Source organism: Choristoneura fumiferana, chromosome 20 (assembly GCF_025370935.1).
Source record: "Choristoneura fumiferana chromosome 20, NRCan_CFum_1, whole genome shotgun sequence".
Taxonomy (NCBI): Eukaryota; Metazoa; Arthropoda; class Insecta; order Lepidoptera; family Tortricidae; genus Choristoneura; species Choristoneura fumiferana.
The window spans coordinates 4,785,321-4,808,488 of NC_133491.1; the positions used below are offsets into that span (position 1 = coordinate 4,785,321).

A 23,168-nucleotide genomic window follows, 5' to 3' on the forward strand; every position below is an offset into this window, starting at 1 on the left:
CATATTTAAATTTATAAAAGACATACGCGTCATTTACGTTGTTTTATTATTAAACAATTCTTAGAAGTTTTTTACGAAATCCTTTAAACGTTTAAAGTAAATATAGATTCGAAGTAAGTAAATAAATATTTAAGTGTTGTTAATTTTCTTTTGGTCGTACCTGTGATTTTGTTTTCATAAACTTCATTAAATTCCAGAAAGTTCCTTTGATAATAAATCAAAGCAAAGCAAAATATTAAAAAAATATTGTTTTTTACAATACGTTTTTGTTGCATACATTTTATGTTGACTATACAAAGGTATCTAATAAGAAGACCAAAAGTAGCTTAAATTTGACATGCTTTTACCTAACAAACAATAAATAAAAGTCATTTCAAATTAAATTGACTATGGCCTGTAAAGACAATAGCTACAAAATATTAAGAGGCACTAAATGTATTTTCACTTACATAATATTCAGTTCAGCACGAGAATGTTAAGATATATAATAGACCGCCAGCGGGCTGTTCTGAAATTAATAAAACAAACACGACCACTTCCGTTAGAATTGGCCTACGAGTTGGCAATAATTTCCATTTCCCCTGGTAGGGGTACTAGTGAACGAAGTGCATGCATAACATAAAGGGAATTATCGCGCTATAACATGCTTAACATACGTGATTCAAGCATTTACCTACATATTAATCACAAATACAAAAACACAAATAAAAAACAAAAACACTTGATGATATCGAAAAAACAACTTGACTTAGCATTACGTTTCAGTATAATCTGGCTATTACAGCGCTGATTTTCAATACATTCAGTAACAAACTCTTCTCAGTCGGTCCCCCGAGGTTCAGGATGCCATCCAAAGTCTTTTTCCACACGATCTAGTCTTCTTCTTTTTTTTAAATAGAGATTTGACAATTCTCGCCATAAAAAATTTGAGTACATAAAAATCCTTCGTGTGGTGTATCGCTTATTCTTATTTAATTTCAGGGTCAATGTCTATACTACAAATCAACCCATCCTCCTTTTATCAGACAAGTACAAAAATGTAATATTTCAAGTTTAGAACAAAACGCACAATAACGTAGTTTTATTCCAAACCGACAGGTCAAAAAATATTTACATAATCATGAAACGTAGTTAGTTCCATTAGATGATTTTGTTTAGAATTGCAGAGTTTACCCAATGTTACAATAAAATACATATTAAGCCAGAGCCGAGATAGCGTGAGTTGTAAAGCATAAAATTAGCATATACAACGAGGTTCGTGGCAAAATCCTACTATACCTACATACATACCTATCTTAATTTTCGATCTGTTGATAAAGAAGCTCTTTTTGCTGACGATACTTGCATTGGCATCATGCCTGTATCTTTGAAGTCTGTTCAATGACTAGAAGAGAATGAAAATTCAACTTGAATAATTTGATCTCAAAAAACAAGCAGGATCGATGTAAGAAAAAGAGTAGGTAAGGCTAAAATCTTGGCCCTTTGTGATATTTTAAATGACATGCCGTTAGTATGTAAATACAAAAAAAGAAAACCCACGAAGTTCAAAAAAGTAGGTACTGTTTGTCGCTTTCAGTCGGTACACAATTTTGTATAGCTTTTCAAACATGACGTTAAAATGTCAAGGTACAAAAGTGATCACTTATTTATGACGTTGACTGTACCTAGCGACGACTCCTGGTGGTCACATTTATGTATGAATGGGCTATAGAAAATTTTCGATTCAAAGTCAAAGTCAAAATATCTTTATTCAATTTAGGCTATAACAAGCACTTATGAATGTCAAAAAAAATCTACCACCGGTTCGGAAAAACCTCTGTTGAGAAGAATCCGGCAAGAAATTCAACGAGGTATATTTTATTAAACAGATTTACACTATTTATTATTATATGATATGTATACATCACAAATATTTAACACAACTTTATTTTTAACACAGTAGGTTCGCTATTTGAAGTGATCGCTAATGCGGATCGGAATTATTTCCAAGTATCCCTGTCCATGATATAATCATTAACTTTATAATACACCTTAGATATTAATGTCTTCTCGACAATAGATCTGAATTTTGTATCTGTTTCATTTATAATATTTTTTGGAATTTTATTATAAAAACGTATGCAATTTCCCAGATTATTTTTTAGACGTCCTGTATTTAGGTACTAGATAACATGGAAACTGTAACAGAATACAATACAATAACTCTTTATTGAACACTCACATATTCTACCATGTCAACTAAAATGTACCCATGAAAATCATAGGAATTATTTTAATTACTTACTTTTAACGGCCACAAGGCCTGAAAAATCCAACAACTGGCAAATATTTAATAATTACTTTTTACCTTAAATCTATCTCCTATCCATCTTAATTGAGACTTTGGCGTGTTTTTTTATTGCATATTTTTGATGGGATGTAGAGTTGTCACTCCACCGCCCTTACCTGCAAAGTTGATTAGAAAAAAACCCATTTTACAAGCTGATTCGGGTCTATAAAAACGCCTTCGCAAGTCGTCAAGGTTCAAGGAATTCGACCCCAAAGCCGAACCTAAAACTTTGTCGCCCTAAATTCGATTTACTGTGATGAATCATAAAAATGAGGGTAGATTTTACACCTAAATGATAAGAAGGAAGAACAAAATGTGATTTTCCCACTAACGTCGATAATCCGATGGCTACTAGAAACAGAGGGATGCTTAAAGTTCCATGAACTAAAAGAATTTCCTTGCTCACCCGCGACCTTACGATAGCATAGCATAGTTGATAGCGATAGTTGCCAGAGCCTAACAACTGGTAGCATGGTGGTGTTATTCTGAAGATGAGCTCTGATTGAGTTCGAAACTCGTCAGTGTGGTGCGGTGGTGGTGATAGATGGGTTTTTGTGATTTGTGTATTTTTTAAAGTGTGGAAGTGGAGGAACTGCATGAACACGCATATTTTGCATAAGCTTAGCTATCGTAAGGTCACGGGTGAGCAAGAAAATTCTTTTAGCTCATTCATATGGACCTCCGCAAAGTCACGCCTGATTCAATAAATTATTAAAAATTCCATCTTACAGACTGGCTAAAACCAAAAAATCGTTTCTGGGAAATTGCATACGTTTTTATAACAAAATTCCAAAAAATATTACCAATGAAACGGATAGAAAATTCAGATCTATTGTCAAGAAGACATTAATATCTAAGGCGTATTATAAAGTTAATGATTATATCATGGAATAATTCCGATCCGCATTGACGATCCCTTACTTCAAATAGCGAAAGTGTTAAAAATAAAAATTGTGTTAAATATTTAACTATTTGTGTTTGTGATATTAGTAGCAAGCAAAACAATGAATTTGGATAACGATTTTATATTAAGAAAAATAAACAAATTTGCGTGTGTCTTGTGCCGTTCTCTTAGCTCGACTGGTTCCGGCTCCTTTTGCTGCGCAGGCGGCGGTCTGGGTGACTTCACATGCTTGAGCGCGTACATGTAACTATATATCATAAGATTCCGCTGAACTGGAATATGTAAATCCCATTTTTTCCTTATCCCGTGGGAATTAACAAAAATCCTTAAAACGGTTTTTTACTATTATAATCACCTACTTCTATCTAAATTTAAAGAACCTAGTTATTATAGTTACTGAGATACGGTCACTCGGAATCGAGTATATAAATCCCGTTTTTTTCCTTTCCCGTGGAAATTTCCAAAAATCCTTCCTTAGTGGGTGCCTACATAGTATAAGGTATCTATGTGCAAAATTTCAAGTCTCTAGGTCCAGTGGTTTGGGCTGTGCTTTGATATATCAACAGTCAGTCAGTCAGTCAGTTTAGAATTTTATATATATATAGATTGTAGCGATCGTCCCATACTCTGACATGGCGCAGCCGGTGGGATCATGTCAGATTATATACTTGGGAGCAAAGAGATCGAGCCACCCTTGCAATTTTTTACGTTTCTTTTTATGTTTTTTAGGTCGTAAATGTTATCTTGAAAACGTAAAAATTAGCAAGGGTGGGTCGATTTCTTTGCTCCCAAGTGTAGGACCGGGACGCGTTAGTAATACACTAAGGTTGAGCTTAGACTGCTTCATTATAAATACTCTGTCTACGTGCATTCCTATCAATATAAAATAATTAGAGTAATTTGGGTAGTGCTCCACTGACAATCATCGCCATTTTAGGTAAGGGGCTTATTGTTTCTGGTCTAGCCCTAAAATGTGCCATCTTTTTAATATCAGTGAAACCATACAAAGCTGTCTCGTCGTCCATAAAGATAAATAGATAGGGTAAATATATACATCGTCGATCGATTCTGACGAAATTTTGACATGCATGTCATATTGTCTGTATGACATGTATGTCAAATATTGCGTCAGTGTCATTCCTGCGACGCGTTAACTTTTTATGGCTAAATGGATCGATTTGCGTTATAGATATCAGCAAACTTGCAAGTGTATACTTTCATTAGCTAAGCGCTTTCGTTTGCGCTAATACTCAGTATAAAGATAAGCTTTTGTAGGTAAACTAAATGCTTAACTTTTATCATGACCTTTCAAACCTATTCATCATCCCAGCCTATATACGTCCCACTGCAGGGCACAGGCCTCCCCTCAGAATGAGAGGGCTTGGGCCATAGTTCCTACGCGGGCCCAGTGCGGATTGGGAACTTCACACACACCATTGAATTTCTTCGCAGGTTTGTGCAGGTTTCCTCACGATGTTTTCCTTCACCGCAAAGCTCGTGGTAAATTTCAAATGTAACTCCGCACATGAATTTCGAAGAACTCAGAGGTGCGAGCCGGGGTTTGAACCCACGACCCTCTGCTTGAGAGGCGATGGGTCAAACCACTAGGCCACCACGGCTTCAAACCTATTAGCAGACTCTAATATAAATCTAAGATGTTATCTACGAACAATGCGCCGAATTAGCTCACACACAAAAGCGCCTGCCAATCTTCCCCAATCTTGATTGCTCTCAGGAAGCCCACGCTAGGAATTATTAAGCAGCTACTTGTGTTTTAATTTAAGAGAAGTTTCCCTGCCGGCCGCGCGGCCGCGTTAGGTATTCGTTTGGGATATTGCTGTCTTTATCGCTCGTGACATAAGCGCTCGCAGCCGTCCCCCCCATGCCTTCCGCAACGACGTCCGTAATTTATATATTGAGAAAGCTGTAGGCTTTTCAAGATTTGGGCGGTTGAATTTTGGGTTTCGTTGTCCTCATATTATACGAAAAGGATAGCACAGAAATCAATGATATTTTACAACCAAGATATTCATTATATTTTCTATGCCTGTGGTTTTTTCGATTTTTGTAAAATTGCTTCATTAGTCTGTAATTCTCGTGCAAAGTTGACATCTTTTTTTTTGTCGACTTTTGAGCTCCTGTAATTCTGATATTACACATTTATATGAAAATCTGAAAACCACAGGCATAGATTACGTCTAGTCCATACTTACAAAATTTCATCTATTTCTGTTGTCTAGTTTTCAAATGAGACCGGGACTACGTTTGTATGGAGAATGGAACGAAGAGACTTCTCTTAAAAGTTCTCAGCGATTGACATTTGTCTCACCTGATTTTACCTGCGCGAAGCGCTTTGTGCGTAGACCAAAACATTAACAACGTAAGCCTGGGGTCTACAACGAAATTCGAAAATCGAATAAACTTTTTCTCAAAATATATCATTTAATTTTATTCCAATATTTTTCTTATGCTTTCCCTTCTTTTTTCATTAAAAATAAACTGCAGGTGTATTTTCCCACCGAAAGTACCACAAGCTGTTTCAGACCCAATAAAAAAAAGTCCGGAGTTACAACAAAATATGTAATACCGGCCATTATTACTTGGCTGTATACGACTTGTGCCAACATTTCTATGGCCTTTTTAACTTAAAATATTTGTGACTGATTGCAGGCGCGCTAATTTATTATTGTCGAGCTAGCGCGCCTGCAATCTTTTTAACTTTTTAATTTTTCGCTGACCATAAACTATGCACTTCACCTTCTGATATGTAAAGAATAATGTCAACTTTTACGGAGATTTTTGTGAAAAATAATATTGGCGTCAGCGGGACGGCAAGATACGAAGTTAAATTTTGCGCTTCGTAGTACAGCAGGGCTACTACGAAACTCGAAACTCGAAGTTCGTATCGTACCGTCCCTCCCGCTCTCGTATTAAATAGTATAAGTGTCAGAGGGACCGCACGACACGAACTTCGAGTTTCGTTGTAGCTTGTAGCCCTACATGCATATTTATATTACAATTATTATGGCATTAAAACAGTTCCGTGTTATGTTCAAACTAAATTCGCTTTTATTTTATAATAAACTAGCTTTTGCCCGCGGCTTCGCCCGCGTGGAATTCGGTTATCGCGCGCTGTTCCCTCGGGAACTGTGCATTTTTCCAGGATAAAAACTATGTCACTCTCTGACCCTTAAACTATTTCTATGCCAAAAATCACGTCGATCCGTCGCTTCGTTTGGACGTGAAAGACGGACAAACATACACACAAACACACACACTTTCGCATGTATAATATTAGTATACATTAAATTAGTAATAGTAATACATTAAATTCCACTGATTAACACGCATCAAATTTTGATTAATAATAAAATTCACTTAATAGTCTTTTAAACAATACATTTTCAACAAAAAAAATACAAGGAAGTGTTGCTGTATAAAACACAGTAATTTGAATCCTTTACGTTGTACTATATGTTTTTATTTATTTGATAATATCAAGTATTTGTCCGACTGGCTTTAATTTAGCTTAAAATTAGAGATAGGTACTAGTCCCATCGGCGAGTAGCGAGAAGTGTTTTTAGTATGAAAATTTTATCGCTTTTGTCGCCGACCGAAAAATTTTGCATTATTAAAAAATAACTCTCTTTTCGTGCCTCTCTGGCGGTGGGATCAATGCCAAAGGCAAATATTTTATCATAGCACCACAATTAGTGAATTTGATCCCGAGATTTTTAGTATGGATGAATCCCGGGATCCCGGGATTCGTCATACTAACAATCCCGGGATTGTATTCTCTAAACAAAATACACAAATACGCAGCAATAAGAAAGGCATAAAACTCCCAAAACAAATGAAATATTTTAAACAAATGTAAAAGTGACATTCCTAATTTCACGGTAAGCACGGCACCTACATCCCTAATCCGCTAAGCCTAATATGGGAAAGCCATAAATTATACTGACAGCTTCCTGGCCTTCATTGTTAAGCTATTAATTTTAAATGACAGGTTATTGAACTTTCGATAATTTTGCCATTGCCATGTTTACATTATTTCAGTAAAATTGTATATCACACCAGCCCCAATAAGTGTGGCATGTTCACTGTTGATCAAACCCTTTTATAATAATAAAGAGAAAAAAGTAGATATATTACAGTGAGATTTTATAACCTCCACGATCAAATTATTTAGAGAAGATAGTGTATAAAAAATAAAAAATAAACTTTTTTTTTTGTTATTCAACTGGATGGCAAACGAGCAAGTGAGTCTCCTGATGATAAGAGATCACCACCGCTCATAGACACCTGCAACACCAGGGGGATTGCAAATGCGTTGCCAACCTCGAGGCCTAAGATGGGATACCTCAAGTGCCAGTAATTCCACCGGCTGTCTTACTCTCCACGCCGAAACACAACAGTGCAAGCACTGCTGTTTCACGGCAGGATTAGCGAGCAAGATGGTGGTCGCAATCCGGGCGGACCTTGCACAAGGTCCTACCACCTGCAAAAACTTAGTTGTTAACCACTCTTATATCGAATATTAATCACTCGATGCGAGCTTTCTAACAAAAGCCAAGATGAAGAAGTAAGCAGAGCCTTCATTCGAAATTGCATTGTGAAATGCATTAGGATTTTCAACATGTTTATTGTTAAGGAACAGAAATTTAGCTTGAGAAATGGAAGACAATCGCACCTTGCGTCCAGTTGAGTTGAATGTTTTGGTTGTACACCTTGTCCGTCAGTTTATACGTCACTTATTGGATTTCAATATAGTAAAAATGCATAAGGCAGACACACGAACTCAGAAAAAATAATTTGGAAAGTTTAACATGAAGGAGAGTAAAAGTTGGTCTGAACGGAACCTTTTTTTCGGAATGAATGGAACGAAATTAAGGGATGTACGAGTGAGTACTGTATGAGAGATTGGCCGATGTTGCCAGACTAACTTAAGAATGTCCTAAGCATTATCTTTACTAAAAAAAAAACTAAAATTCCATAAATGCTCGGGGATCCATAAAAATCCCGCCGAGCAATTTATGAGATAGAGAAACTTATTCATCGCAGCCTTGGCAACATTGTACATACATAGTTTAAGTGCCAATATTGTTGCATAAATATTTACGTACCATGCATATATTCCTAAGATGGAATAGTTTCCTTTACGTAATGGTCCCGCTAAGTGCTGTTGGCAGGAGTATGGAGTATGAAATTACAGCGTGCCTATCGAGATTCTCAAACAAAAGAGCATTTCAAGAAATAGATATTAATGTTAGATATTTATGTATAGATATATACAATCTATAGACAATTTTGACGTAAATCTTTGGAAATGTTATCTTACAGTGGGAATAGAGTTTACCGATTATAAATATGAATTATCTTTTAACATACAAAACACCAATGACTGACATTATAAAACAGTGAAACAAAAACTATTGAAAATAAACAATAAAAAACTATAAGAGGCTATAAAATGGTTGTCTGTCACTGATACTTACTAATATTTATGTTAAAAAGAAAATATTGTATGTTGATTGTATGTTGTTGATTGTATTGTATGTATAGTATAATCATTATCATTATATTATACTATACTGGATAAATTCAAAAATGACATGACGGATTTTCATCGAAATTTCAGCGGAACGTAGTCACAGTGAAAAACAAAAATCTGAGAGGAGGCCTATGTCCAGCAGTGGAACGTAATTTATTGCAATTGTAGTTACGAAAAATAAATGACAAAGTTTATGCTCTACCAAAATATTAAATTAATTTTTATGATTTTCGATCATACTAAAATGTAATTATGCCAAACGTTTCAAAGATGATTGAGTAGCATCCATTGCCCCGGCTTTCTTTACTCTCAATTTACCCTGTACGTAATCGAACCGAAAACAGAATATTCCGGAACCATCCAAACAATTTCCGATAAAAACAATTTCAATAATCCACGAAATTTATCCTAAAAAAAAATGCCCCGTATTTTTACATGCAAATAGAATGTCTGAAGTAAAAATTAAAAGAAGAATTCAAATAAAAGTTTATAAGTGGGAAAATTGTGGAATTGAAATGAAAGGATGGAAAACTTTTTATGATGTCTTACCTGGAATTGGGGGTTAAGATAACATTGTTACGGAAGTTGGAGTTCATCAGACATCATTTTCAACTTCCTTTATTGTTTGATCATTATTTTAACGGATTTGAGTTGAAATTTGGAATACAAAGCTGTTCTAAAGTAATAAGGTCGGATATTGACTCTCTTTATATACCCTCTTAAGTCTTGATAAAGTGGTAGTGGCGTGGTCGTCAGTTGAGAATAATTAATTAATTTAATACAAGAATTTAATTAATTTAATACAATAATTTAAAAAATTAAGTTAACAGTATATCTTGTTTTTTTGCTATGATTAGAAATGAAACACGTCGGCTGGTGTAGTAGAAAATCACTAAAATAATAAAAAATGCACCATTAGCAGTCCGAAACGAACACAATACAAACACAATACAAATATTCTTTATTGATCACCAAAAGCAGTAAAGAGACATTACAAAAATAGAAAAATTCAGGTAGACAATAGGCGGTCTTATCGCTAAAAAGCGATCTCTTCCAGACAACCAATTTCTGAGAAATTAATAAATATTAACAGACTAATGTAGGTGGCTGAGATAACAGACAGGAGAAACGTAGAATTAAAAGGCAATAAATAATAAAAACATTACAAAATAAATTATAATGAACTAATACATGAAATATATTATCTATAAACTACATATATACGAAATACAAAATATCAAAAGGCCGCATTTGTGAAAAGTAATTTAAAAAGGAAGTTAAAGGAACAATATAAACAAAAAACAAAAAGAATAGAGAAGGATCAAAAACTGGGGATTAAGTAAGTGACAGACAGTGAGCCTTTAGGAGGGCTTTAAGAATGGGAAGGGATTTCGCTTGCCTTAACGCCAAAGGAAGAGAATTTCAAAGATGAATGGCAGTCATAGTAAAGTAGTTATGATAGAATTTGGGGGAAGAAGGAGGAACGGCAAGAATAAAATTTTGTGCAGAGCGAATAGAGGACAAGAACTTAAAACGCTCTCGAAGATATAGAGGAGTTGCAGGATCGAACGTTACCGAGTACATCTGAACTTCGCCGAAACTCTGAAAATCGGTCACTTTATTTGTTGGTCCAGCACCAATTTAATCTGCTAGTCGGCAAAACATCAGTAATAACAAATTGAATCATGACCCAGGGTGGAACTATTTAATAATCAATTTCACTACGATTTCCTTGACAAAAGTATGAGATGTCAACATGACACTAGTAGCACAAAGGTTCCACCCTGGGTCATGATTCAATTTGTTCGACTGTAATACGAGTCCATTTATATTTTGCGTCGCCTAAACTAAAAAAAGCACATAAATAACCAGCTTTTAGCTTATCTTTATTAGGGACAGTTCACTCGAGTGGAACGTATTCTGCTTGAATGCTCAGTGCCCGCCCATGGAACAAATTGGGAGTCTATCATTAATACCTACCCAAATATTTCGAGTAAATGGCCACCATATTTTGTAATTAAAAAAAAAAGTTGCATTATTGTCTTTTTTTTGTATTCAAAACTGAAATTATGTAGAATTATGAAAAAATATTGTAATTAGTCTATCAGATGAGAAAACATTGGAAATTTTATGTGGTTGTCCTTTAGCAAATCAAACAAAAAATTACAAAGAAAATGAGAAACAAAGTGCGGTAATGGGGGCCCGCGTGACGTCACTCGGCGTGGCGTCAAGTACATCTTCACAAATTATTGAATTTATCAAATTTATTTAAATTTTTATTTAGCTTCATGAAAATAAAAAAATAAAATAAATAAATAATTTTAAAAATTATAAGATCTGTGTAGTTAATTTAACAGACCATGACCATTTTTATGAAATGTTATGTTGAAAAGTAACTAAGCGTATCTGAATTTGAATCTCTAAAAGTAAAAGATAGTAAAATAGTATTTTGAGCGAAGTCATCACTTTTCCTACATAAATCGATATTGTGCATTTTGTTTACCTTTGTCTTTTACCGACAAAAGACATGATGTAATTCAACAACTTTTCACACACCTCTCACTGTTTTATGCACTTGTGTGGCACGCACTGACACGTTTTATTTGCACGCCATCTAGCTTCGAGTGGGGGCAACTGCTGCTCATCACAGAGCCCGAAGCGCAAGTCAACGTTGCCGGCAAATCGTCGTGTCTTCTAATGATGAAGAGCTTAGCCAACTATTTGAAGAAAGAAGAAATTATCTACACACCCTGGGATACAACGTCTGATGCTGGCTTGAATTACACCGAAAACCTCAAATTAAACCTCGGCTACAAGTACACAAGTAAGTTTAGTTTTAATTAGCCTCTAAGTTATCACTAACATACACGTTTTGTCGGTAAGTTTTTATCACGGTAATAAAACGACTAACTAATAAACTTTTTAAATACTCCGTGTACCAGGTGTTCTTAGTACAAAAATATAGATGGCGCTGTTTCGTTCCGCTACCCAACGCTAGATGGCTCTGACTTCAAATTCACAACCCGTTTAGCTCTACTGACCGGCAGATGACGCTAGTGTTTACAAACTTCGTTTCTCTCGACAGATACGGATGGAACAAAGTGATGCTTCTATACGATACGCCGTCGTACGAGTCTTTAGTTGGAAGTACAGGGGGCTTCTTGTTAGCAAACAATATTCACATGTTCATGCTATTCCAAGGCATAGACGTTCACGGACGAGAATTGCAACCCTGGCAGACTTACGAAGAGTTGCTATTGCAGAGTATAGGGAACGATTTCGCGAGTGAGTTGCAGTTTTACGTGAAGTTCTTGGTTTAAAAGGTTGCACTGTTTAATTGCACATGATTTTTAACACGTTTGGTTTTATGTTTCACCTGGGGCTAGCATCTACATAGTGTCAAAAAAATCCTGTACGATGATTCAACCCATATTTAGCTACTCCATTACTAATGATACAAGTGGAAAAACTCCAACTTTTCCATTTGAATCGCATTAGTAATCAGTAGCCTTAATGTGATTTAAATTATCGTCCAAGATTTTTTAACACCATGTATGTATAAATATCAGATTTGACAAATTCAACCCTTAGCACCGTCTGGGCTAGAAATTCGGCCATGCGCGAGTACTCGCGCAACGATGGTCCCATACTTTGCAGCTATGAACATCAGTATTAGGAGGGCCTTGCTCACAAGCAAAATTTAAGTAGTGTGGAGTCATTTTAAATTGTTTACAGACGTAAAAAGTTAACATTTGTAAATTTTTCTTATTGGATGAGTTGTGGGTTACCTTCTACCAAATTTTCAAGTATCTAGGACAACTGGAAGTACCTTAATTATAGCTTTCGATTTCCCGGAAATTTGTATGGAAACTTTTTCAATGACTGTATCTTTTGATTGCCTTGAATTAAAAGTTATTTTTTTCATTGCTCCAAAGATTATCAGAATAAGGTCTGCTGAAATTGCTATGACATAATTACTGAATTATCTGACATTAATTTCGGACTACTTCATACATTCCTGAGAAAAGGGGCCTTGACAGACAGACGGGCAGACGAACAAGAAAGTGATCCTATCAGGGTTCCGTGTTTGCCGACTTAGGCACGAAACCCTAAAAGTAATAGAAAAAAGAGCCAAGAAGATCTAATAGATTGCAGGTGGTAGGACCTTGTGCAAGGTCCGCCCGGATTGCTACCACCATCTTGCTCGCTAATCCTGCCGTGAAGCAGCAGTGCTTGCACTGTTGTGTTTCGGCGTGGAGAGTAAGACAGGCGGTGAAATTACTGGCACTGGAGGTATCCCATCTTAGGCCTTTAGGTTGGTAACGCATCTGCAATACCCCTGATGTTGCAGATGTTTATGGGCGGTGGTGATCTCTTACCATCAGGAGGCCCACTTGCTCGTTTGTCATCCAGTAGAATAAAAAAAATAAGAGTTGACCCTCTTTTTGGGTTTTTGGCTTGTGTGTACAGTACAGCCTATTATGTAAGAGAATTTATACGAATACATTCATGTTTGTAGACTGCAATGAGACGATGCTAAAGCATAGTTAAATCATCTATTATTGTATTGATGTCAGTCGCAGGTGTCGCTCGCACATTATGCACAGCACATGATGCATTCATACAGCTCCTTGGTTTATTAAAAAGGGGTTTTAACTCGTTTCTATAAAATTAAGCGCCAGAATCGAAATATATCGTATCTCGCTCACTAGGCGACTTTGTGCTGTAAGTTTTTTAAAGAAACATTTTTTTTGTATAATACTATGAAGCAATAGCTCGCCATCCGTTACAAAACAAACGGAACTATCAATGTTTGAAATAATAATATTATTTGTCTTGCAAACGTCAGACTATATATATCACAAATGCGACTAAAAACATTAACATACATTAAAGCTATATAACAATCTTCAGTCGGCGCAGATGCTCCAAACAGCCTCACCCTCGTTATTATCGAATCCTTCTCGCATACAAAAATATTTTAATTTCACGAAACCCAAGAATTCCGATCTGATTGATCAATAAACTCATCGAAAATCAAACCAATAAATGCCGTAAATTACAAAGTTAAAAATACCAAAAAAATCATAAATCTGACGACGTCTAAGGTTTGCAAGTTTTTCTCCTAATTTCCCTATGCCTATGTATGTAGGTGTCCCTTGTTTTACCGACAAACTTCACATCGAATATCATTTCATCGAAAACGTTTCATGGAAAATTTGGTTCTAGTATTATCGTTTGATGGAATTTTGTTTCGAGACCAGTTCATTCCAATTTTTATTATTTCATTGAAAAACTGCTGTTAGGAATATTATTTGGCAGATGATTCGTTTTGCAACAATTTTAAATGACATAATTACAAAATAGCGATGTTAATTTCTACGCAGTTTTATTAAGTACAACACATTGTAAAATAATCGACAACACGTACAGTCGAGGAAACTGAGCTGTTACTAGGGTAGAACCTTTTCATATTTTTAGATAGATGTTAGAACCGCTACCAGAAAAGTAGGTGAGGTTAGGTTAGAACTGTGACCCTCGCACAATCGAACTGATACCAGAAAAGTACTGTAGGTTAGGTTAATTGCAAAATAACTCATATTCATGTCATTTTACGTGAGGTAAGTTTTATGTTATTAAAAAAATGAAACAATAAATTACGAAACGTTTTCCGTGAAATAATACAACTATACACTGAATCATCGGACAATTAAAAATATATGAATTGAAATTACTTGTAACGACAATTCCACGAATTGAATTGTCGATGAAATGAAAATACTTGAAACGTTGACTTTGAAATAAAATTCGATTATTTAAGCGTCGGTAATTTGATGATAAACCCTATGTATGTGTATAAATGAAGATTAAATTGCCCAATGTATACATATATAAGTGAATAAGTTCTTAAAGGCTGTACAGTCACCGGCACCAATTATCTGACACAACAAAGAGTGCAAAAATATCTGAAACGACTTAGTTTTGAGGCGGGGCCGGTAGGACGCGGCAGATATTTTTGCACGCTCCGATGTGGCAGAAATTAATTCAGGTGGCTGTACTTATTAATTTTTTAGGGTTCCGTAGCCAAAATGGCAAAAACAGAACCCTTATAGTTTCGCCATGTCTGTCTGTCTGTCTATCCGCCCGCGGCTTTGCTCAGGGACTATCAATGCTAGAAAGCTGTAACTTTGCACGAATATACCTACGAGTATATCTAAACTATGGCGACAAGTTAGTATAATAAAAAAAAAATTTTTTTTAGAGTACCTCCCATAGACGTAAAGTGGGGGTATTTTTTTCCATCCAACCTTGTAGTGTGGGGTATCATTGGTATAGGTCTTTTAAAACCATTAGGGGGTTGCTAATACGAATTTTCATTATTAAAAATATGAGCGTCCCCCCCCCTCTAAAATCTAAAACGGTGGGTGGAAAGTTTTGAAACACACATTTACAAGGAAAACTATAACGGTTAAGTTTTCTTGAGAATTATTAGTAGTTTAAGAGTAAATAACAGCCTAAAGTATACAATATGCCTAAACTTGGAATATTCCGTACAAAATACGAAATCATTAGAAAAATATTACTTAATTTTTTCGTAATGGCTAAGGAACCCTATTTCGGGCGTGTCCGACACGCTCTTGGCTGGTTTTGTTATTGTTTGTATGAAAGAAAACGTTCTCATTGTTTCTTTGGGTAGTCGCGTAAAGAAAATAAAAAGAGCGAGCGAGAGCGATTTGTTGCATTTTTATCGTCCTTTTTTTTAATAATTTCCCAGTGCCGTCAGTATTTTAAACTCTAGCGAAGTAGGTAGTTGTTTTGTACGCGTAAACTTGAGACTCGATTTGTGGTATTAAATTATGTCTCCTAAACGCCCGGGTAAATCCACAGATGATATTAACAGATATCACGAATAACCTTAGGGCCGTCGTTGATTTAAAAATAATATTTTACATTTGTTGATAATATTCATCAATGTCGTTTTTTCTTATTTTATAAATTGTGTATTGAACTCAATGCCATTTTACAGTATTTTATTTAATTTGCATTGTTTATAAGATTTGTAATCAAATTTAACGTCATTCTATTTTTTCATATTTCATATGGGTTGAAATGCTTTCAGCCTGGGTCTTCGAAATCTGCCTGTGAGTAAATAAATAAATATCTCAACTACATTGTCTACTGTCTTGTAGTCAAAAAAAGGTCGTAAGTATAATTTGTTTTATAAGCAACCGAGTAAACTCAACAAAATCTAAAATGTTTTAAAGACGAAAACGATTTTCGGATGGCCCAACAGGATTTTCTTATCCCTTTCCAACTAATTAAAAAAATCTTAAAGGTCGTAAGTGTTTTGAGTTGTCTGTTCTACCAAGGGCTGTGGGAGAGATGTTCATTTTGTAACCCACAATGTTGCCCGCTCAGCCGCGAAACAGTTTAGTAAATTAGACGGGAAAACGAGTTTCATTTTAATTTAATAGAGCATATATTTTATTATATAAAAGGAGTTTATAACTTTATTGCTACCACGATCTTGCTTGCTAATCCTGCCGTGAAGCAGCAATGCTTGCACCGTTGTGTTTCGGCGTGGAGAGTAAGACAACCGGTGAAATTACTGGCACTTGAGGTATCCCATCTTAGGCCTCTAGGTTGGCAACGCGTCTGCAATAGCCCTGGTGTTGCAGATGTTTATGGGCGGTGGTGATTTCTTACCATCAGGAGACCCACTTGCTCGTTTGCCATCCAGTCGAATAAAAAAAAAAAAACTAGTAGGATACAAAAAGATCTGATGGATGATATTTATGTAGGTTTCTGCTACTTATTAATGTACAAGGTAGAAAAAAAATTAAACCATCCGAGTTAAAAATGTAATTTTTCTTTAAATATATCTCGCTAATTTTGTAAATATAAAAATGTGCGTGCGTGCGTGCGTGTGTGTGTGTGTGTTGGTTACTCCTTCACGCTAAAACGTCTACATGGATTTCGATGGAATTAAGATAGTATATAGCGTAGATAGCTGGATATTAAGAACAATACATTACATAGACTACTTTCTTCCCGATTTCGACTGATAAAATCCTAGGCTAGTGGGATCTCCCCTTATAGGTACATACATAAAATCGTAAAATTTCAACCGCTAGGTTTAGGGGCTGTTTCACCATCCATTGATTAGTGTTAACTGACGGTTAAATGTGATGCCGTCTCCGTCTATTCGAACAAAACAAATAGAGACGGCATCACATTTAACCGTCAGTTAACACTAATCAATGGATGGTGAAACAGCCCCTTAGAGTCTTGTAATTTGGCATGGCTGTTTCTAGTACAAAGTCAATGAAGACCACGATATAGTTTTTGGCAATTCCTACGGTTAAGTAAAATCCTGGAGTTCAATTTAATTGTTGGATCTATGATTTAAGTCTAGTGAGTTTTCTGGAAAAACAAAGAACAGGCTGCTCATAAAAATATTGTGAAAAAAGATATAATAACAACAGTTTTGCGGCCAAGCCGATTCAGCAGTGACCGAATTAGGTAGAAGTAATGTACCGAGGACCGAGAGACATCAACTCGCGAACTAGCTTGGTTTTATACAGTTAACAGTTCAAAAACCGGGTTAATTCGGGATCTACTTACACGCTAAACGTTTATTCTGTATGTTGGTGGCAAAGGGCACTTTTACATGTTACTCTTTTATACTAAATAGCAGTGCTGCAGCAGTTCGAAAAATAATATCATGTAAACTCCAAAGACCAAGAAAATCATAATTATCAAAGGTTGTGTGGTCAAATCCAACAACTCAATCTAATAATTCGTAAACTTTGTATTTAAACTTTTACATAGTGTTCTTTTTTTCAACAGTCAACTATTTTGACTTTTCAAGTTTGATCACGCAACCCTCTAGGTATTGTTACACTCATAATACCTCTATATATCGCTATAATAATAATATGTTACATTTTACCTATTTTGATGTCCGCTACCTTTTTCATTTACGTTTCGCTCTTAGAAATTAAATTACCTACTTCTCTGAAACAGCAATAATTATCAATATTATTAAATCAAGTGACTTTCCATCCACAAATCTACGTTCACTTAGATATCATCTAAAGATCCCTTTTCAAGTAGAAAGTCTGTATCAATAAATACCAAACGCCTTCCGCCCTTTATACAAACATAAGTGCTTATGCCTGCTGTGGTTCTATAACACTGGCCTGTGCCCATACTTTAAAATATTATCTGTTAGGTACAGTACCTAGGTCGGCTCTGTTAGGTATTGTTGAGAAATGAGACTTCTTACATGGTATCAGATGTAATTGTTGCCAAATTCAGACTCCAGCAATGTATGTGTATTCAAACGGTATATTTTCGATGTATGTATTCAAACTTTTCTATTATGATTGAGTTTTCTAATCAGTTCGTCGTATTTATGAGGCAAAAACTGTTTAATTTTAAGGGTTTAATAAATATTTTTCATTTTTTTTTTCATTTTCAAGATGGTAATGAAAACTTATAACAACACACACTGAAAAACACCGATTGAATACAGAACTTCGCCACACATAATGCTGATTTGTGATAGGAAGTACAGCCTGGAAAATTTCGATATTTAGACAAGTAGTAGGCCCATGTATAGTTCATTCTAAGAAAAAAATCTAGAGGTGTCACTCCTTCACAACCACATAAAAAAATGCGTCTTTTTTATTTGATGTTTTTTTAGATGATAACTAGTTTTAGTTTTTTGGGTGGCGATTAAAATCTGTATAAAGAACATAATTTTTTAATTTGAAGTAAATTGCTGGAATACTGGGACATCCCAAGAAAAAATACATTAAAAGAAATCCTTAAAAAAATCATAAGTAAGTCAAACACTGTCGGAAATAGGATGAAAAATTCTTCACTATAAGAGGTACTCACAAAAAATACCCTAGCCCAACTTACTATAGAAACCCGACTATGAACCTTTGGAAATAATTATAAATTATACTTGTTCGTTCCAAAACTCCTGTCGTAGGACTGATGAACGGTGGAGCAGACGAGTCCTCGAGTGGAGACCGTGGACGGGAAAATGTAGTGTAGGGCGTCCTGAGGCATGGTGGACGGACGACCTTAAGAGGGCGCAGGCGGCGAATGGATGCGAGGGGCTGAAGACAGTGTTGTGGCGCGCCATTGAAGAGACCTATGTCCAGCAGTGGACTGCTGTAGGCTGATGATGATGATGTTTCAAAACTATATACGTAACATTATTTGAATCATGGCTTACGTAGGCATTGCAAAATCACTAACCTATTTACCTGAGTCTCGCTCGTGCTCAAACTAGAAAACACGCATCTTCCAGAGATAATAATAAATAATTGATTGATTAATAATAATTGTTTTGCTTTACTTATACTGTACTATAAGTAGTTTACATACATACATACATAATACCAAACTTCATCGAAATAATTAGAATTATTTCCGAGATATCTGATATAAACAAATATTTAAGGATGGCCCATCTAAATGTGTTAGATTTACATTATAGTCGTATAATTTTTGTGCTATCCAAAACCGAAACTCGACATCTTCGTCATGTCGACGGAGCTACATTTTCAAATTTTATTTAACTAAGCCACCGAAAGTTTTCAAATATTTCATTATTCTTTTGGCGCAGGCTAGTCTAATGAAGCCACGCTTAAACCCTTTAGTTGCCAAGCGGGAACCTTTCGCAATGTCTCGTTCACGCCAGTTTGAACTCGGCAACTTCAGATTTATGTCGCACGTGCTAAAGTTACTTGGAAACTAGTTGACGTTTTAAGCCCTTATTTTTGGGTTCCTTAGTCAACTAGGAACCCTTATAGTTTCGCCATGTCCCATTTTCCCCAAAAAATCTTCTCAGACCACGTAACCATAGTCTGCTTGCAGTACCAAAGACTCGTACTGTGTCTCATCGTAATTCCGCTGTTATTCAGGCACTAACGTGTTTTAACCCCCTTCTGTCATCAGCACCTATCTGATCTACCCTTTTTTCAAGTCGATGGGTCGGGCTTTGTCGCATAATGTCTGAGTTTTTCTGAGGCGATGGATCGAAGTGGAGTAAGTATTTAGCTGCTTACATTAATTGAATTTTTACAGTGAATTGGCTTACAGCTGTAATACTGTGTAATTTTTTTTTTACTTAATAAATAAATAATATATAACGGCTAAAGGCGTGGATAAAATGCATACAATGACTCACTATGTGTGCGAAATGATATATATTTTTTATTTTTCAACCAATGCCGGCAATAAAGTACTGGCGTTACTCCCCCATAAACATTTGAAAAGAAGCGTATCTTTTACAGATTTAATTTCGTGCACGTAATGCTCTATAAAACTCTAAAAACATGTCAAACCCTTTAATCCAAGCAATAAAGTTCAACATCCAATGAATTTTCCAGCAAAAGGTTATTTTCGAGATGACTACAGCTCCTTATTTTTTTGTCATTGAATTTGTCCTAAGGAACAAGGAGAATTTTATGAACACTAAAATCTTTATATTGAGACGAAGTTTGAGTTCTAGTTTTATTGCTTTAGTTCTCATTATTTCATCCAAAAAATATAACAAAGGCGACGACAAATAATATCGTATTATGAATTTGCTAAAAGATCATGCAAATTTTAATCTTACTGTAAAAGTTACAGACACTTTCCTTTTATCATCATCATCATCATCATAATCAGCCGCAGTACGTCCATTGTTGGATATATTTAGGCCTCCGTTAGATATATCTTTCACTAAACGTAATAATATTGTTTAGTGCAAAAGATGTGCATTATGATTGTAGATATTTTTTATTTTTTTTAAATAATAATAACACTTTATTTACAAAATACGAAAAAAAATGACAAAATACAGACAGGCATATTATATTACAAAAGTTACAAGTGCAACATTCAAAATAATAATGCAGCATAGGCCCACTAAATCAAAATATATTTGTTTATGTTGATCCATTGAACAAACCATCCTTTTTTTATTCGAATATAATAAGAATACAAGGTGTCTCTGACCATAGGGCTTTAAATCCAGGGTTCGATTCCACTCACATAACTGAGCTACTTTTGTTCTGCTACTTTTCAAAAATATGACCACTGTTTCATTTTTTTTATAAAAATTAAACGTAACTTTTAATATATGCGATACAAAACTAAATTGACGGCACATTGATAAATGTTTATCTTAGAGATGTCAAATTAATGTCAAAAATTTTTTCAAGGCCCCCGTACTAAGACACAGTGATAAAAGCCATGTCTAATACACTGATTTAACAATTAGAGCACCCGCAGACTTACAATAATTTCAAGTTGGCCAACTAAATTGTAATAGACCAGTAATTTAATGATAGCCCGCACATTTATCCAACTAAATTACTACTGTATTGGTGTACAGTGCAATTTAGTTAGCCAACTTGAAATTGTAAGTCTGCGGGCCCACTTAAACTTTGAGGATCAAAAAATGATCAACATTTAAGTCAGTTTTTTGAAAATGTTACAAAACAAAAGTAACTTGGTTTTGTGAGTCGAATAGAACCTTGAATTTAAAGCTCCCTGAATAAGACCTTGATGCTAAGCAACTTATAAGAAAGAAAGAAAGAAAGAAAAGAAGAAAAAAGTATATTTTGCTCTAAAAGTACCACTTAAAACTAAAACTAGAACTAAGGAGAGTAGTGAGTAGTAACTAATTAGTGTAAACTTCTAGTAGCCTCATAAAATGAAAACAAAAGCCAATACGAGTCGATATGAATCTTTCAAAATAAACCCTTACACTATTTTCGCTACTATATACTGCTTTACGTAAGACATATTGCTCTTCACAAATGTAAATAAATGTTGGGGGCTGAAAAGAATCTCTGCCTTATGATCCGGGTATCGGACCCGTGATTTTGCCCGTCATTACTTTCTGCTGATGCAGGGACCTTTCATGATCGAACTACACAGCTTTCGTTCAGCAATATTTTATTTCACAGATCTTTTACAAGAAATAAATACCTTGTACAGAATCAATATATTTTTGAACTCCCACCTGGCTTGTAGGCGACGTTGTTACTACTAAAGTTCGCAAATACACTGAAAAAAAAAGGATAGCTGAACTAGCTAGGCTACTTGACGTTTAGCCTAAATTTACTAACCAAACCAAACCAAAATAATGCTAATATTGCAAAAACTGTTGGTAAGACATCACCTAACTTTATTTACTAGTAGGCCTTAGTTTTGTAGTCACTCAAGTTATATTACAAGCAACATTATTTTTTTGTTACTGTTAGCAAAATTTTTTTTTCAGTGTGTACCTATACATTTTCAACCACGTGACACTAAGTCTCTAACTAAGCCAATATACATATGAAATGTTATAGCGTCACAGCATAAAAAAATACTGCAGTGCTATCTATAAACGTGGTGCCCGTAAAGGTTTTCATTATAATTTACGATACGAAACAACATCAACGCATTACTTCGTGCAGCATCTCACGAAGGATGAATTGCCTGTAAATTATTTAAATTTCCAAGCTTAATATCTTAAAGCAGACGCAAATACGCATTTTTTCACGTTTCTCTCGCAATGTTTCTCTTGCAAAAGGATAATAAATATACCAATAATCCTCGAACATAAAACAAGAGGTATGTAGGTGTACCCGGAAAATCCAAGATGTACCTGTGAATTAAGGATAACAGCAAGACCAGAATATCCCTTACTGCTTGAGTTTTTCTGAGTAGGCATCTTAATGACAATTTAAAATATACCTGTGCCATCACGAAGACGCGTGATTTTGTCAAAATTAGACATTAAATTCATGTAATTAAAACACGGCACGCGTCATCGTGCTAAACCTTTACCTCATTTTAATTTGAAATGTTTTATGAGCTTCCTAGTGAAGTTAACCTCTCGTATGCCAGAGGAACTAAAAGTACCTACTGATTCTAGTCTCATTGTTTGTTAGACAAATTCTGTTAGATTGAAATTAAAAAAAATAGCCTTAATTTGCACGTTAAATTTGTCTTAAGCATCACCATCATCATCCCAGCCTATACACAGCCTCTTCTCAAATGCATAACAGGCCTCTCAGAATGTATCGCGTCTTAGCTAGCATAAGTACCAGGGGTTAAATCGTGAACGTGAGTTGGATCTTAAGAGCGTTTTCAGAATATCCGATCCGATATCGGTATCGGATGCCGTTACCTACATCGGGGCAAGTAAAATGTATGAAATATCTACCTGTTTTTCAGATAATCTGAAAACGCTCTTAAGATCCAACTCACGTTCATGATTTAACTCCTGGAACTGTTACCGGTTATAGTTACCGGTTTTACGTTGATTAATTAAATTATGTTGTCTACTACTAATAATTGAAATCAGTGGTGAGCTAGTG

At 35.2% G+C, this 23,168-nt stretch overlaps 1 protein-coding gene across 2 annotated transcripts in view; it reads left to right on the forward strand.

Annotated features, from left to right (window-relative positions):
* LOC141439211 (atrial natriuretic peptide receptor 1-like) overlaps positions 1 to 23,168 on the forward strand; it is a 456,076-nt gene that overhangs the window by 125,327 nt on the left and 307,581 nt on the right. Inside the window, exon 5 of one of the 2 annotated variants that reach the window (XM_074103398.1) lies at positions 11,406 to 11,611. In XM_074103398.1, coding sequence (XP_073959499.1) covers positions 11,406 to 11,611 — 206 coding nt within the window. Of the gene's footprint in view, positions 1 to 11,405; positions 11,612 to 23,168 lie in introns of those variants that run through there. The other variant, XM_074103401.1, reaches the window with a different exon arrangement.